Source organism: Tachysurus fulvidraco, chromosome 10 (assembly GCF_022655615.1).
Source record: "Tachysurus fulvidraco isolate hzauxx_2018 chromosome 10, HZAU_PFXX_2.0, whole genome shotgun sequence".
Lineage (NCBI taxonomy): Eukaryota > Metazoa > Chordata > Actinopteri > Siluriformes > Bagridae > Tachysurus > Tachysurus fulvidraco.
The window spans coordinates 13,529,478-13,547,941 of NC_062527.1; the positions used below are offsets into that span (position 1 = coordinate 13,529,478).

The following is an 18,464-nucleotide window of genomic DNA, read 5'->3' on the forward strand; positions in this document are numbered from 1 at the left end:
TAATAGTTTTAATAGATAAACAAATCCTGAATCTTGATAACATAACATAATTGTTTTATCACATCTTTGGATTTTAATCCAATGTAAATTAATAAAATAATCACTTCACAAAAAGTGTGTGTGTGTGTGTGTGTGTGTGTGTGTGTGTGTGTGTGTGTGTGTGTGTGTGTGTGTGTGTGTGTGTGTGTGCGTGTGTGTATTACACAGCAGTTTCTATTCCATATTGTCTCAGCAACAGGTGTGACCTTCTGTCTCTATATATCTGTACATCTTTTGGGGAAAAACATGATTCTCACCACGTGAACCTTTTATTCAACTTGTTTTTCCAACCACAAGACACGAGTGCAAAAGCCTCTGTGAATGTAATTCCACATAACTGCAGTCCTCCAGGAAAACCTTGCACACTCACCAGTAGATCTGTGAATGTGCATCTTCCATATTATCTGAGGAAAAAGGAAATGAATCTCACTCTTACTGGTGCACTTCCCTCTTACAGCTCACTGGAAGTGCTGTCCAGCATTCATGTGGCCGTTCTCAACACGCACAAGATACCCCTGGGGTCCCCCTTTTGCATCACTGTATTACACAAGTCTCACATCCCCTTTCTCTCATATGCAAAACTCTGTATCAGTATAGAGAAGTACAGAGTCACAGAAAGAATTCAGACTAAAGTTTTCATTTAAATGTTCAGAAGATGGATTTATTTTAATGAAAAACAAAACAAAACAGTCATTAGACATTTTTGCACCAAAACCACCTAACCTGTTTGAATGTTATAACAATACAAGGCTGCATATGCACTATTTGAGGTATTAGTGTAGAATCCATCAATTTTGGGTCCCTAAACAACTAAATAGATACTTGGCCTCATGATCAATATGGACTTTGTTTTATTACTTCTTTACAACAGAACATACAGTATAAGCAAACGTTTTATTTCCCATGGAAAGTACCAAAGAAGTACCTAAAATTCATCTGTTGATTTTAGCTGCAATTTTATACTTTCATTTATATCTGTGAGAAAACAAACGTTCTTTTAATACACTCGTGTAAAAAGCTGAGTGGCTGGAGTCCAAAATAGGAGTGTCACAAATGTTGAAGAAATAAAAAAAACAATGTAGAGAATCAGACTTGCTGGACTGGTTGGCCATAGATTACTACCTCCCTCTGCTGGGCAACTAAAATTAGACTAGTTAAAAAATTAATACATAGTTACATGCAACAGAAACAGCTCTTATTTTCATTGATTTGGTAAGTGTGTATATATCAGCCATAGCATTATCTGCATACTATCATGAAGGTCTTCCCTGTGCCTCCTATTGGGCATTGGACTACACAAAACCTCTGAAAGTGCTGTGGTGTCTGGCACCAAGACGATAGCAGTAAGTTGCCAGGTGAGGCCTCCACTGATTGGACTTGTTTGTCCCACTGATGCTCAATCAAATTGAGATTGGTGAAATCTGGAGGCCAAATGAACAACTTGAACATTTTGTTACAATCGTCAACACAATACTGAACATTTTTTACATTAATACAGGGTGTGTAATCTTGCTGAAAGAGGCTACAGCCATTATGGAATACCATTGCTATGAAGGGATGTACTTGGTCTGTCCAATCTTTAGGTAGGTGGTACGTGTAACATCCACACAAATGCCAAGACCCAAAATCTCTTCTCCAGGTAATCAACCCACCATTTTACATAATGTAAAACAAATTGTGATTTCTCAGACCAGGCTACCTTCTTCCATTGCTTCATCATTCAGTTCTGATGCTCACATTGGACAGGAGGTAGCATGGAAACCTGTTTTGGGGCTATGCAGGCCGAGACAATGCATTGTGTGTTCGAACACCTTCCTGTCATAGCCAGTTGTCTATCAGAGTCTGTCCTTGGTCAAAACCTTGCACGTACCCATTTTTCATCCATCCATCCATCCATCCACCCATCCATCCATCCGTTCATTCATTCATTCATTCTTTCATTCATTCATTCATTCATTCATTCATACATCCATTTTCTACGGTTTATCCGAACTACCTCGGGTCACGGGGAGCCTGTGCCTATCTCAGGTGATCGGGCATCAAGGCACCATTTGCCTGCTTCCAAAACATAATCTTAAACAACTGACTGCTTTCTTGATGCAAAATATATCTTACACCTTAAAAGCTACCACTGTATTGAAATAAACATTATTCATTTGACCTGCCAATGATTTTAATATTATGGTTGATCGGTCTACTCTGAATTTCAAGGGGTTCAAGCCACTTTCTGAGTCAAGTGAAACTACATTACCAATAGGAGCCAGTAGATGTCGCGACACCTCTTTTAATCAGTTCATTCAAAAGCAATGTTTTATGTCTTTCTGCGGAAAAAGTGAAAGATTATCTTCTACATGACGTTTACTATCATGCTGTAGTTATGAAATGATCACAGTAAAAGCACTTATCTTGTATTTAAGCAGCCACTGTTTGTTATATGCAAATGTGGAAAAGGTAAAGAAGTGGGTGTGTGATGCAAAAAGCATGAAATCGTGCTGTGTATAACCAGTCCTCATGACAGTGGGTTAATAGTTTTGGTGGTAAAGAAAACTACTCAATAAAAAACATTAATGTTATTAATGTTATTTAAAGTATTCATTTTTCTCAACAAACTAATTATAAACTTTAAACACTTCACAAATTCTTTAGAATTTAGAGACAGGACGTTCAAGTTGCAGTCACTGAATAAAAATATTTTCACATTTTAATTAATTTATGGGTTTTATTTATGGGTTGCGCAGAAATATTAATAACGAATGGGTTAATTATAATCCATGGTAAGATAGACAACACACAATCTGACAACACAAACATTTACTAAGAGGCGGCACTAATTAATACGATGTAGCCTCCCAAGATAAAATGTGGGTTGTCAGAAACTTTGCATTAGTAGCATTTTTCCAACCCATAATTTACCCATGTGTGGTTGTAACCTGGTTTCTGTTTTGTGTTCTCTAGTCTTACATCACAAATGTGTGTTCACAAATTTTAGGTGCACCGTTTGCACCGCGCAAATACGCAAAGGGCACACGTTCGGCCAGGCGCCTGGCATTCATTTTCTAATAACAGGCAGCACCTTGGATACCACGGAGCCTACTTGGTATTTCAGATTTAAAAAGCTTGGGACTGGGAGGGGAAGTGGGAAAAACCGATAAATTGTATTCTTGCCAATGGGCACATTGTTAAATAAAAAAAGCATTTCAAAGCACCAAAAAGTATTCTCTTTTTATTTCTTTTTTCTCTCTCTCTCGCTAGTTTGCAAAGCGTTTTGCATCCACCAATGGGCTTTCAGGCTACAGATATTGGGATGTAAATGAGCGCAGCGCGTGCTGGCGCAGTGAAAGCGACGGATTGTTTATTGAGCCCCGTGCAGCCACGCGCCTGGCCGCCGAGCCACAGCTCAAGAATCCCGCAGCGGGGCGGGGACTCCCACACGAGCGTGCGTCTTTTTAAGGGGGTGGGGTGTCGGACGCGTGTTGAAAAAGGGCCGAGTGCTGCCAAAGTTTATATCAGATCGAGCTCTGGTAGGGGGCCAGTAGACACTTGGACATTTCGACAGTGAGAACTGGCCACACACGCGAAAGGCACGCGAAAGTTTTTCGTAGCCACTTTGTTTGTTCTTCTTCATCGTCTCGGTGGACTCGTTGTACAGGTCAGCACTGGCGTACCCCAAGATCGAGATGGAGACCACCAGCAGTATGCCAACGACACAGCTGGTACAGGGTCAGTGCCACATCGGACGCGCAGAGAGACGACAAGAGTGCGCACTCTCCAACGTGACCCAGAGCCAGAGCAGGAGCAAAGTGCTGAAGAGACAGCGCTCCAACTCTCCTGAACTGCTGCGCTGCAAGAGAAGGCTCAGCTTCACTGGTCTGGGCTACAACATCCCCCAGCAGCAACCGGTCGCCGTGGCGCGACGCAACGAGAGAGAAAGGAACCGTGTCAAGCAAGTAAACATGGGTTTTCAAACCTTGCGTCAGCACGTTCCGAACGGTGCAGCCAACAAAAAGATGAGCAAAGTAGAAACCTTGAGGTCAGCGGTGGAGTACATTCGCGCTCTGCAGCAACTCCTGGACGAACACGATGCCATTTCGGCCGCGTTTCAGTGCGGCGTCCCCTCTCCAACCCTGTCCAACAGCTACTCCGCGGATCCAGAGTCGCCACATTCGTCTTATTCATCTGACGACGGAACTTACGAGCATTTGAGCTCCGAAGAGCAAGAGCTGCTGGACTTCACGACATGGTTTAACAGATACTGATGAAGTGCATTGCTGCATTGCTCATTATCAGAAACTCAAACCGTGCGCGCATGCATGCGTCTTCCTGCTCAGTGGTGACAGTGCAAATGTCAGCATCAACACAGAACCTAAGAGCTTTGCAGGTTCAAGCACAAGACAAGGATTTAAGAGGTGATGAAGTTTGTTTCGCCTCGCAACACCATCGGCAAACCTCTCTCTCTCTCTCTCTCTCTCTCTCTCTCTCTCTCTCTCTCTCTCTCTCTCTCTCTCTCTCTCTAATGATTGGGGGGAGGGACTAAAACTCGACGAAAAAATGTTTAAAAGTGCAATTATGGACTTTTCTATTGTATGTCACTTACTATCCGTTTTCAACCAGCCTGTAAAGACGAAAGGTCAATGGGACACTGTTTTGATTCAAATGCGCGCGTTCACGCGGCGCACATGGGAAGATGCTGCGCATGCGCAGGTGGAATGTTGGTGGAATGCTAGAATTTAGTACAGAATTATGAATATCTAGTGTCTCTGCTGATTTAACTAGTTGCTGATCTGAACGTTTTTTTAAAATGGAAACTTGTACTATAAGCTGTATTGTTAAAAAAAATGAAGATTTATTTTTGTATGCCGAGCAAAACAACAACAAACAATAGTACACTACATCAAGTGACAATGGCCATGTTGTAAATGAATTAGCTGAAACATACGTTGTTGCTTTTAACACTGAATAGAATGCCATAGAACATATTACTGATTAGACATGATGCTCCTTGCTAATGGGCAACGTGTATGGAAATATTTTACAATATATGCACTTGTTCACTCTTTCTTTAGACTAAGAAATTGTACATATACGTGATTTAACAGATATGCTGTATTTTGTGTAAAATGTTTTTATATATATATATAAAATAAATTCATTCTATTTATACATAAGAGCTGCATTTTTACATCCTGAACTTTGCTACTTTATCATCACAGATATGAGCTGAGATGTTAGTTTGTCACTTAAATTACATATGAACTTTCATATGCAATTATATAATTAACAGCAAACTGTCCTTATGCTTTATGCCTCTTTATGCATATGTAAGACTATGGCTTGATATATATCAGGTAAAAGACTAAAACAATGTCTAGAACAAAGATGCTGTATGAATGATCAATGGTGTTTAAATTGGAATGATCCAATTCTCCTTTCAGGTATAAATTCATGTCACTGACACTATAGAGATGGATTATTTTACCCTTGAGGTCTTTGAAATAATGACTCATAGATCAAAATGAGAGGTAGGGTTTGAGAGGGGTGCTGGGCCAAAACCCTTACTTTTACTAGAAAGACTAGGCTCTCACTAGGAGTGTAATGTACTCTTGTGCACACTTTAGTAGGCCATTATCTATATTTTAACACTCATCCATTGTAAACAAACGTTGGTGTCAGTGAAATGAAATAATGACTTAAATTTCACCTGTTGGTGTTTGCATTTGAAATGAGTGTAATAAGGGATGGAACTTCCCATCATAACCTTGTAAAAGAGGGTTAACTCTATTACCAGCCCCATATCCTCTCATACATAAAATTCTGGGTAATGGAGTAGTGGCCTACATCAAAATGGCATGTTACCCTAAATATCAAACCATGTAAAGGCCCAGTGCACTATAATGCATGATTTACTGATGATGACGATTACTTATCATGTAGGCAATGTAATTTACGCATACTAAAACCTGTCATATTGCTAAAAAGATCATTTTATTTGTAACAATAAGCAAAAAAAATCTTTATTGGAAGTCTCAGTCAGCACACACATGGAGCCCAACATCATCCTTTTAACCCCCTTTACTCCTCCACATACACTAATGTTTCTGTGAGCAGGTGCAAGGCCACATGCCTGCACTTAGTGACCAGTATGTACTGATGACTGCTGTTGGCCATTGCGCCCAAGTCTCATTCCTGTGAACTCTGGACGTGTTAAAAAATAGCAAATGATTTATGGCACTAATAATGTATGTGTTTATATTTACAAATCTCTCACTAGGGAAATATTGAATATAAATCACTCAAGGGTGGTGTTGTAATAAAAATGGCCAAAAGACTCATTAAGCTTGTTAACGTTCTCAATGCTTTAACCAGGGACTGTTTTACCTGTAAAATTAATTCTACAAGATTGCATCCACAGAATTACAAATAGCATCTGAACATAACCCAACTATGTTAACGTTATACTCATTCTTCAGATCTTCAGTCTTTCTCATTCTGAGATTATTATACACAAACATATAAGACCATTAAGCCTATTTCTAGACATATTTCTTCTATTGGGAGATTATTTAGCATAATAAACAATTTAAAACATGCAAAATTGTCTTCCAACATATTACGACATTTTCCATCTTGTAACGAGCAAAAATAATAATATTTAAATAATATTATATTTGTTTAGAAAGCAACCTAATAAAGAAGTACAGTTGATTTCACTTATAATATTGCTAAGATATCATTTTATATTTCTGAGCTCCCTAGCATCAAAACATGTTAGGTCCAAGTTGACATTATATAAAGGTTACTTTTCTTTATGTTGGTGAGGTTTGGATTTGATGCCTTCTATCCACTGGTTTAGTGTACCAAAGTAAAGTGTGAAAAAAGTGAACAGTCAGTCACTACATACCTTCAAAATGTACAAAAGGTAGATGTACTGAATCAAATACAACGTCAAAGGGCTAAAGGTAGTAGTCTTTAAATAAATAAGTATAACTAAGTAGCAACTAAGTATGTATAAAAACCTCAGTGATACTGCTGGGCTAGGAATCATCCACCACGAAGATAATATCTGGTCAGTGGTTGTCCTTTGTTGGTTTCTTTCCACTGATATGCATTGTGACAGGGGGCTGATTGGTTTGGTGATCTCATTACACCTTGAACTTCATAGACAGGTGCATCAAATCATGAGAATAGGTATTTAAGGTGGCCAATTGCAAGTTGTTGTTCTCTTTGGCTCTCCCCTGAAGAGTTTTAACATGGAGGCCTCAAAACAACTCTCAAATGACCTGAAAACAAAGATTGTTCGTAGAGATATAAGCTGTCAGTGTCCACTGTGAGGAACATAGTGAAGAAATGGAAGACCACAGGCACAGTTCTTGTTAAGGCCAGAAGTGGCAGGCCATGTAAAATATTGGAGAGGCAAAGGTGAAGGATGGTGAGAACGGTTAAAATCAGACCACCACCAAAGACCTACAACATCAACTTGCTGCAGATGGTGTCACTGTGCATCGTTCAACAATTCTGCGCACTTTGCACAAGGTGAAGCTGTACGGGAGAGTGAGGCGAAAGAAGCATTTTCTGCACACACACACCACAAACTGAGTCGCTTGAGGTTTGCAAACACACATTTGGACAAGCCAGCTTCATTTTGAAATAAGCTGCTGTTTGAGTTATTTGGTCATAACAAGGGGTGTTCTGCAGGGTGGCAAAAGAACACAGCATTCCAAGAAAAACACTTGCTGTGGGGCTGTGTGGCCAGTGCTGGTACTGGGATTCTGGTTAATGTTGAGGGTCGCATGGATTCCACTCAATATAAGCAGATTCTTGAGAATAATGTTGAGGAATCAGTCACAAAGTTGAAGTTACGCCGGGGCTGGATATTTCAACAAGACAACGACCCAAAACACTGCTCAAAATCTACTCTGGCATTTATGCAGAGGAACAAGTACTATGTTCTGGAATGGCCATCCCAGTCCCCAGACCTGGATATCATTCAACATCTTGAAGCGGGCTGTCCATGCTCAGCAACCATCAAACCTAACTGAACTGGAGATGTTTTGTAAGGACGAATGGTCCAAAATACATACTAGAATCCAGACACTCATTACAGGCCATAGGAAGCATCTAGAGGTGGTTATTTCTGTTAAAGGAGGCTCTACTAAATATTTATGTGATTTTTCTGTTGGGGTGCCCAAATTATGCACCTGTCTAATTTTGTTTTGATGCATATTGTGCATTTTCTGTTAATCCAATAAATATTATTTAACTGAAACATTAATGTGTCCTTCAGTTATTTGATAGATCAAAATTAAATTGCTGATCCAAACACCAAAATATTTATAACTGAAAATCATGGAAATTGTCAGGGGTTCCTAAACTTTTGCATTCGACTGTAATTGCCTGTTTAAGTAACCTATATGCTATTCTAGTTAAAATGGTTTTGTTGCTACACATAGTCTAAAAACACAGGCAAAACCTAGTCTTCTGTATTTCATCCAGGCAAATGACTTAATCACATGATCTGCTCTGTTTGGCTTATGCGGTGATTGGGTCTTATTTTATTATATAAATTCCATTTAATTGAGCACCTGCTCTGCAGGTAATTTATGGCCATTTGTAAAGTTCACTAATAAATGATTATCATATTTTCAGGGTAATATTTATTTTTTCACATTTTGGTTAAGTTTAACTGTTAAGAAGAAGAAGCAGAAGAGAAGCAGAAGATGTTTCTTCAAGCAGAAGAGCTCCAAATCAGATCTGGTAAATTCCGAGGCAGAAAGGAGACTTTCTTGGACCTGTTTTATTATAGAATGCAGATAGCTCCATTCATTAGAGCACATTTAAATGATGAAATTAAATATCAAGTATATAATGTGTTCAGCCAGGAGCATTGTCACCTCTCAGCCACAGGGTCACTAGATTTATATCTATTTGCTGTCTTTGTAGATTTTCACATTTAGTCCCAGTGCCGTTGTGGGAACTTAGTACTTCTAGGTGTGAATGAATGAGTGAATGTGTGTCTACATGGTGCCCTGCAATGGAGTGGTGTATTCCTGCCTCATGCCTCCTGTCCCTATTTTTCATTCATTCATTGTGTGTTGCATTCAGTAGGTGTTAGCCAAAACATGCACTAAGAAATGATCTGAAGAGGCTTTTTTCACCCCAATGAAACACTTTGCAACACATCTTAGCACATACCTGTATCTGTGAAAACACACACCACACAAACCCCAGGTTTAATGGAGATGAAGAAGCTCTTCTATGATTTTGTCAAATGTGTACTTACATATTTGTAACCTTGAACCATGAAACACTACTTCATCAAGTGATAAATTGAATCGTCTCATTATAGGTTCATCAATCTATTCCTGATAATACTGTCTAATATCTTGGTGATGGGTTTCAAAAGGACCTTCTACACCTGCTCCTGCAGAAGAAATAGGTGCATAGTGGCTTTCTTTCCTGTGCCAAGTTTTTATACCTTCTTCTAATACAGCCTAATGTCAGGCGGCCTCAGTAGGGTTCTATCGCTCTATTTTAAGGAGAAAGCTTATCTTTATTCTGCAACACTGTGGGTTGGCTGACCATGCTGACAAAAAAGTCAGTGGACTTCTATGTCTAAAGAAGATTTTTTTTAAATTAAATAAAAAAGGGTTTTGAATGTGCTTAGTTTAGTACTTTCAACTGACACCTCTTTGCAGAATTAAAAGAAGCTCTAAACTTCAGACGACCTAACTCTCTCTTTCTCTCTCTCTCTCTCTCTCTCTCTCTCTCTCTCTCTCTCTCTCTCTCTCTCTCTCTCTCTCTCTCTCTCTCTCTCTCTCTCTCTCTCTGTCTTTCTCTCTCAGTGAGCCATGAGGGGTGGGAGGGCCTGCTGTCATTTGCATGGACCATTGTGCTGCACAAGTTTGGCTGCTTTTTTTTTCGGTGAGGGCCTTTTGGCCATTTACTTCCACTCTGGCTGTCTGTTTGGGGCCATGAATGGCCTCCGCTCCAGGCCCCTACAAAAGCCCTTTTGTGCCATGGCTGCACAATATTCATCATGTAATCCCTGTAAGACAAATCTGATTGGACATTTCTGACACTTTGATGTGGTTCCAGAGTGCGAGTCACTTGGTTGTAACAAACTTCTCTCTCTATTTTTTATTTTTGTCTTTCTCCGTGTTTTCCTCTCTCTCTCTCTCTCTCTCTCTCTCTCTCTCTCTCTCTCTCTCTCTCTCTCTCTCTCTCTCTCTCTCTCTTTTTCGGTCTCTCTCTCTCTCTGTATGTGTTACTAGGCCTACAATTCTCCATCTCTCCATCAATTTGTCTGTCAGTCTACCCCATCTCTCTCCTCCTTTCCGGCTTGGTTAATATGGGAGGCAGATTCTAAATTCGGTTAGAAGGGTTGGGGCTCTCATTGTGGCTGCAAAATTCATAATAAATACTTCAGCCACACAAAAACCAGGTCGAGATGATTGACGCCACTTTACTTTGGCCTGAACAAAAGCCTTGATTTGTGCAGAATACCAAGTGAATAGGCCAAGCGTGCACTCAATTCAAACAATTTTAATCTCTCCTTGTCCCCTCCCCTTATTTTCCCCCCTCACTCTCCTTCGCTCACTTTTCAGTGCCACTCGCACTTTTTGCCCCATTTTATCTCCAGTTCCTTTTCTCAGTGGCATTCTTGATTTTTAGGGTATTTCTGCCCAGTGCAACTGATAGTTGAGCTTCATTAATTTGGATGCTTTCTAGGCTCTTCTGACAGTGAGCTTAATGATAGCTCATAGTGTTAAAACTTTGGCAGGATTTTTTATTAATCTTTAAATGATAAGAACAGGAAGATTAGGAGCTATTTTACACAATACCTTGGCTACAAAAACATATACTTAAACTAAGAGCTTGTTACAGTTAAGTATAAAATGTCTTCTACAAAATTGCAAAAATTAGATGGTTTACATGGTCACTTTAGATGGTTATTTTTCTTTCAATTTTTTTCTTTTGTTGTTTCTATTTCATATACTGTTTTATCTGTTTTATTAATTTTGGAATGTTAAAATACAAAGGAGCACAAACCAGATTAAACTATAATTAAAAAGATTGCCTATTAACTTACCTATAAAATCATTTTGTGTATGTTATATTTACATATACATTATGTATATTTTAACGTGTATGTACTTTACAAAGAAGATTAGCATATTAACGTTAGCAAATAGCATACTAACCACTAGAAAACTCAGATGTTCATGGTAGCATATTCATAAAAAATTCAATACTTTCCTTAATTTGTAATGACATCTTGAAGATCAGCACCATGTCAGTGCATATTGCCACCTACAGTAGCTAAGTTTAAGAACCTAGGAGTCTATGCAATCAAAGTGATTTGGTTTACTGATTAATCTGTTTAAGTATGAATCTGAATTTGTATTAGCAAAAATGGGAGCAGGGTAGACCAACGGTGATCCTGATCAAGATAAAGCAATTACTGAAGACGAAGGAATTTGTTAGAATTTTTCATAAAGAAGATGTTGTAGTTGGAACATTTCAGACCACTTCATCAACCAAATATTTTTCAAGGGATTTAAATCAATTTTAGTTCAAAAGTATGTTTAACAATAGGAATTGTCATGAAGCAGCTGTACAGAATTCCTGATGGAGATGTAGATTTCTAATGAACAAGCCAGAGGCAATGGTGGCAAGGAATAATGACATAAGGAAGAAACCTTGATAGAAACCAGACCAAAAATGGAACCCATTCTTTTCTGGAAAAGACAGTATAATGAGCTTATAAATCATTACCTTAAATAGTTATACTAGAGTAAAGACAAACATTATAAAGTGTGGTGAACAGAACTTCAGCATGAATACTGTGAATATGAGCAGTGGAAATGAGCACAGAACAGATTACAGCAGCAGTTCTTAGAAGGTGAATATTTATAGTATTCAGGTGAGATCCTCAGCATAATATGGTTTTAAAAATATACATGGAAGTGTTAAATGAACAGAATTTTATTGCTGTACCTTTCCCTTGACATGGTGTCACCAAAATTGTTTTCTTTTCATTTAAATATACCAAACATGTCAACCTCCTACTTTGGCATTTTATACATACATCCAAATCTAAAAAAAAACGTGTGTGTCACATTTTCCCCATCATTCTTAGTTATTGATTATACTACCACTGCTCTTTTCTGGTCCTCAACCCCACCGTCTTTGCCCATTTCAATAAACACTGCTATAGGACGGATTAGCGAGCACCATTTTGGGGCTCTTTTCATTTTATTAGCTTGTGACCTCTCCAGTTAATTATCCTGATCCGGCCAAAGGCTGAGGCCTGCGTTTAATGATGCTGAGAGACGAACTGCCCAGAGAACCACACAATACTTAGGGAGAGGGGGAGTAAAAGGAAGGACAGCAAGACTGAAAGAAAGTTAGAGTGGCATGTACTAGACATAAGTCTAGTAGTCTGGAAGTGTTTTTGTCTAGAGATATGACATTACAGTCTGAAACTTCATTAGTATTTACCAATATTATAAATTGTTGTTTGAAAGTTTGTGAACCCTTTAGAAATTTCTATATTTCTGCATAAATATGACCCAAAACAACATTAGATTTTCACCAAAAGCAGACAAATATATTATACTTGGTTATTTTTGGGATTATTGCAAAAACAATGGAGATTTCTGAGGACTTCAGAAAAAGAGTTATTGTTGCTCATCAGGCTAGAAAAGATTTCAAAAGATTTTGGACTTCAAAAATCTGTAGTCAGATAGATTCTGTACAAATTGAGGAAATTTAAGACCAGTTGTACATTCTTAGAAGTGGTCATCCAACAATGATCACTCCAAAAGCAAAACACGTAATAGTCTGTTGGGTCAGAAAGGAATACAAGGTAACAGCTAAGCAACTAAACACCTCTTTTATTTTGGCTTATGTTAATGTTCATGAGTCTGTCTTAAGCTGAACATTGAACAGCCTTGGTGTACAAGACAAAGTTGCCACTAGGAGAAAGCCGCTACTCTCCAAAAAGATAATTGCTGCCCCTGATGTTTGATAAAGCCAGAGGACTATTGGGAAAATAATGAGACCAAAATGAAACTTTTTGTTATAAAATGAGAAGCATTAATTCTGGAGAATGGATAATACTGAATTCCAGCATAAGATCCTTATACCTTCCATAAAACTTGGCAGTGGTAGTATCATGTTTTGGGCCTGTATTGCTGCATCTGCATCAGAATTATGCCAGTGATCTCTAAATGAAAATGGCATGACATCTGTCCATGAATTTCAAGAAAAAATGGGTCATACACCAAGACAACAATCACAAGCACCCAAGTCTGCCTACCAAAGATTGATTAAAGAGAAACAAATATAATGTTTTAGAATGGCCAATATATATATATATATATATATATATATATATATATATAGATATATACGTATATATATATATATATATATATATATATAGATATATATATATATATATATATATATATATATATATACATACGTATATATATATATATATACGTATATATATATATATATATATATATATATATATATATATATATATATATATATATATATATATATATATATATACGTATATATATATATGCAGTAGTCTGTAAAATAAACACTGCTGGGCACTTGAGCATGACCTTTAACCCTCTGCTAGCCAGTTCAAATGTAAATCACATTTGATAAATTATGAATAAATCTAAAATAAATAAAATACTAAATAAATCTACAATAAAAGACAAGCCTTACTAATTATATACCACACAAGGTGTTGCCATTCATCAGAGAGTAGGCCAGCCCAACCTGGAATAAATCCACTTCACCTGGGGGGCCTACTTTAGATGAACTTACACTGCTCTCTCTCTCTCTCTCTCTCTCTCTCTCTCTCTCTCTCTGCACTTGTGGACATAGTCTCACTTATTTATTCACTCTAAATGTTTGCTGAGGGATAGCATCCCTTTACCCACCAACTCACACACAATATTGAATGCAAACAGCATCAAAGCCAAGCAGTTGGTGGCTTTTTGATTTCAGGCATTTAGATAAATATTGTTTATTAACCGAAGAGGCGAAAAACAGAAATGTTGCAGTCAGGAGATTGAGTTGATTCAAAGATGGTTTGTTTTTCCCTAGCCTATTCCTTGTGTGTATGTGTGTTTTTTCCCCCTGTTTGGATTTACTGGAAGCCAGAACAGTCCTCTCTGTCTGGCTATGCATGTAAAGAGAGTCGCCTTTTTGTTCCAACAATGGCTGAGAGCCAAAGCGTCCTCTTCAAACTTCCCTACTCTGCCCCTCCTTCTGCAAATGCTCCCCAGCACCCTGACTGAACCCCAGCTCCAAACACCACCCAATAAAGTGCTTCAGACCTGGACAAGCGTCATTTAAAAAAGCAGGTGTTCCCAAGTTTTTTCAAGGACGTCGATTTTGAAATGAGAACCTTTAACTGGCCTGCTTTATGAAGCTGGTGCTAAAGGTAGCCAGCCAGGAGGACCAATCAGTCTTATCTGACAAAAGCACAAGGCTGAGAGCTGCCACTCCATCTTTGAGAGGGACAGCATGATGAAGCCTACCAGGGAACCGCTGATTGGTACCTCATTCGAAGGTGCCGGGTGGGGAAGCTTTCTTACAGGCTGAAGTGCAAAGGTCAGGCCATGTAATTATTGCTGTACGTGCAGTGTTAATTGAATCCAACAGTGAGAGTTCTTTACTGCTGTTTCATCAATAGGCTGCATTATGGCCATTACAACTACTTAAATTAGTATGGGTTTTTCAAAAACCTGGAACGTTGCCCTAAAACATTAGTTCTTTATGCATAAGAAAGGACTCGATTGAGATTTTGCCAAAATAATTAGAAAATACTGCATTGAACAACTTTACGTTTATAACTATTCTTTCTTTTTCATACATATATAATTGAAATAATTATCCGATTTACTGAACAGGAAACATTACCTTCTTTTTTATGTAATATTTGATTTTCACTAACTTCAAACACACCATGATGAGGAAGGATGTAATGCAGTTTTGTAAGGCAAATGACTACCCAGTCACCCTTCGATAACCTGTTTGGAACGCTCTGGCAGGAGTCAGGTCAAAAGGTTGTCTAACTAGCTCCACAAACCTGCAGCCTCTTATGTACGGCTGGAAAACCTCTAACTTATGCACCATGAGCAGCAGTTAGAGCTACTATGGAAAAATGTCCTAGATGAAAGTGTAGAAGATTGCTATAGAATGTAATGATAATGCAAAAGAAAAATGTAAAGTTTAAAAGAATTCTAGGTGTTCCCAGATGTTTGATAGTCAAATAATATTCGACACATACGTATGTTAAAAGTTTAAAAGGTTTAAAAATATGCTGTCTTTTGTGATTGTGATCTTTTGTGATTGTGACAAATTAAAGCAAATCTAAGTTTGTATGTAAATCTAGACATACATTCTGCAACATCTCATCCTATTTATAATATATAACATATGTATCTATGAAAAATGCTATGCATAGTCAAAATCTAATCAGGATATATTAAGGCTGCCAGGAGTTTTTATTTCAGTTCAATCTGCTTTAAATCGGAAAGGTTTCAAGGCAAAATAAACAAATAAAAAATTCAAATAAAACAAGAAAGAATCTTAACGTGTATTCTGTTATAAAAGCTCAAGAACCAAGCCAAGTCCAAACAAGTATGTTTTAATCTGTTATACTGTAGTACGTATATTTTAGCGCCTTCCTAATGTCCTCTACAACACTATTCCAGAATTTAGGACCAGTGTAAGAGGTGACATATTTGTGCAAATCTACATGTACAACATGACAATATCATTTGTTGCGCGTTGGACATTTTAGCCTTATGTAAAGAAATACATAAATATAACTATACTTTTGCTAAAATGACTAAGAAACAGATAGCATAATAACATACACCACAAAATAATGTTTAATTGTCATTTCATGGTAAAAAGTTCCAATTTGTCTACAATACACACACACACACACACACACACACACACACACACACACACACACACACACACACACACACACACACACACACACACACACACACACACACACACACACACACACACACACACACACACACACACACACACACACACACACACAGACTTTATAGATGTGAACTCTGCCCAGCACTGATAGAGCAATGGCAGGATAGAAATGGAGGGGGATTTAGTGATTTAAGTTTTTATTACCCATAAACACAGATCAGTGAAGACATAAGCGCTGCTGTAAATGTGCATGGCACCTGCTTTAGTGTTGACTTAAAATCCCCCTCACCAATATCTAATCACCCCACCAACAAATGGGTCTTTTATCTGATATTGTATCAGGGTGGAATTTTTACTCACTTTTAAGTGTGATGTTCCTCACAAAGACTTGGGGCACAGCCTGGCTAATAGTTAGTCAGAAGAAGCAGGAGGCAAGTAGAGGACTTCCACTGGGGTCAGATCTAATCCTCATGGAGACATTTACCTCTCTTACCACAATTAATAATGACATCATAAACCAGATCTGGCAATAAGAACTTAGTGTTTATACAAATGTGACAAAACCCGAGGTCTTTTTATATTGCTGAATTATTGCGTTTTATTTGACATTTTATTTTTTTTAAATGCAATACTGTTGGACACAGTATATTAGTAATAGGATATTCAAATATTTAAAATGCATCACCCAATATGATGCAAAGCTTTGTGTCATTAAATAGTAAACTTTACATACAATATATGCCACATTTTTTGCTGTGGAACCTGAATATAGCTTTATAGGTGCACAAGAGGTTAAATAAGGAAGGTGTGTCTGTTGGAATGTACATGACTATCTGCTTCAACATTGCTAAATTTGCATACACAAGGAACTTTGCAAAGCACAAGGTGTGACTCATATTTCAACACAGAACCATGTAGTTTTCCATGCCTCATGGCATCAAAGGCATTTTTCTCAGCTATAAAGATGCAGACCAATCCAATCCGGACCAAAGTTTCTGAACCGTTTATATTTGCATGATAAATGCTATGCAATTGATGGCAGTCTGTCCAAACTGGGCTTGTCTAGTCTTGTATATTTTAGTGACACTGCCCTTAGGCTTGTACTTTACAACTTGATAAATATACTCCATATTCACAGAGTCCTCTATCCACATAACACTGAATTCACAGTATGGGACTCCTCATACCTGGGGTATTTTTATTACAAAGTGTAAAGGCTCATGGGTGTGTGAGTGTGTTTACAGTAATACTCTAACCTACTTAATCATATCCTGTACCACAGTACATTCGCATCAAGATGTATAATTGTGCCCGCTATAAAGCATTTGAAATTTACTGGGCCTTATAAGCCGAGTGAGAAGGGAAGAAATGCAAGTTCCCATGATCTCCTTCATCTGTTCTCCTTCATCTGACTCTGTATCTTTTAAGTCGAAGTGTGTTTTTCTTAGTCAGTGTGTGCCTGCGCATGTGTTTGTCAGACTGTGGTGGTTCAAGCCTGTGTCGCACAACACAATAGAGATAAGTAATCTCATTGCCACTACAAGAATGTCAGATCTGTTCTCTTTTCTTCCAGGAGGTCCTTGAGCAGATGCCACAGTGGCAGTTCACAGATGGGGTTAAAATAGGAGGGTGGTGTGAGAACTAAAACAGGTAGCCTGTCTCTGTAATTACAACCCCCTTTTGTCTAAAACCTGACAGTAGACCCATTAAAGAAAAAACTTGCTGTTTCTACAAAAGATTGTTTGCTTTAGTAATAACTGTCAATTTTGGTGAACTGATCAGTCTGCATTTTCCTAAAGCTGTCCAATTTGGAATTCACACAATTTGTGTATAGGTCATGAGTTCATTTCATTACTTGTCGTAGAGAAAATTGCAAAGGAATAAACATATTTGTACCATACACTCTACTTGTTGTACTACACTGTTGTACCACTGAGGTACTTTTTTATTTAAACCTTGTATGATGTTCATATTTTTGTTACTCAGCCAGTGTCCAGTGGCCCTTTACCTTTATTACATCACATTTTTTAATTAAAGTGCTACTCATTTTTTGTTGTTTTTTAATAAAATGTAGTAAAAAAAAGAAAATCAAATTTAATCAAGTTATGAGTGGGAAAAAATCATCAAATATACAAGGAAGCAAAGTTTTTCAAAACTATTGATGTTTATGAATATGGGTCCCACAGACCCGAACATCATACAAGGGTTAAATAAAACTTTTGCATCCTAGATATCTTTTAGCATTTAGAATAGCTTTAAATCAGAGGTCCTAATAGTCCGATTATATACCTTAAAATAATTAGGTATATATAGGGTGTATAGCATACATACTAAAGGTATTTAAGGTACATACTGATGGTACTATCAGACATCAGACATGGCATAAAATAACCTCTGCTCAAAGTATGAAAAACTGATGAATC

General features: G+C 37.8%; 1 protein-coding gene across 1 annotated transcript; it reads left to right on the top strand.

Annotated features, from left to right (window-relative positions):
- The first annotated feature begins 3,227 nt into the window (after positions 1 to 3,227).
- On the top strand, positions 3,228 to 5,132 carry LOC113659982 (achaete-scute homolog 1b-like). Its single transcript, XM_027173106.2, has one exon. It carries the CDS (start codon positions 3,717 to 3,719, stop codon positions 4,293 to 4,295), a length of 579 nt encoding a protein of 192 aa, XP_027028907.1. The 5' UTR covers positions 3,228 to 3,716; the 3' UTR covers positions 4,296 to 5,132.
- The last annotated feature ends 13,332 nt before the right edge of the window (positions 5,133 to 18,464 follow it).

Bases quoted from the DNA above. Each gene is read 5' to 3' on its own strand.
- LOC113659982 (XM_027173106.2), top strand. From the start codon at position 3,717: ATGGAGACCACCAGCAGTATGCCAACGACACAGCTGGTACAGGGTCAG.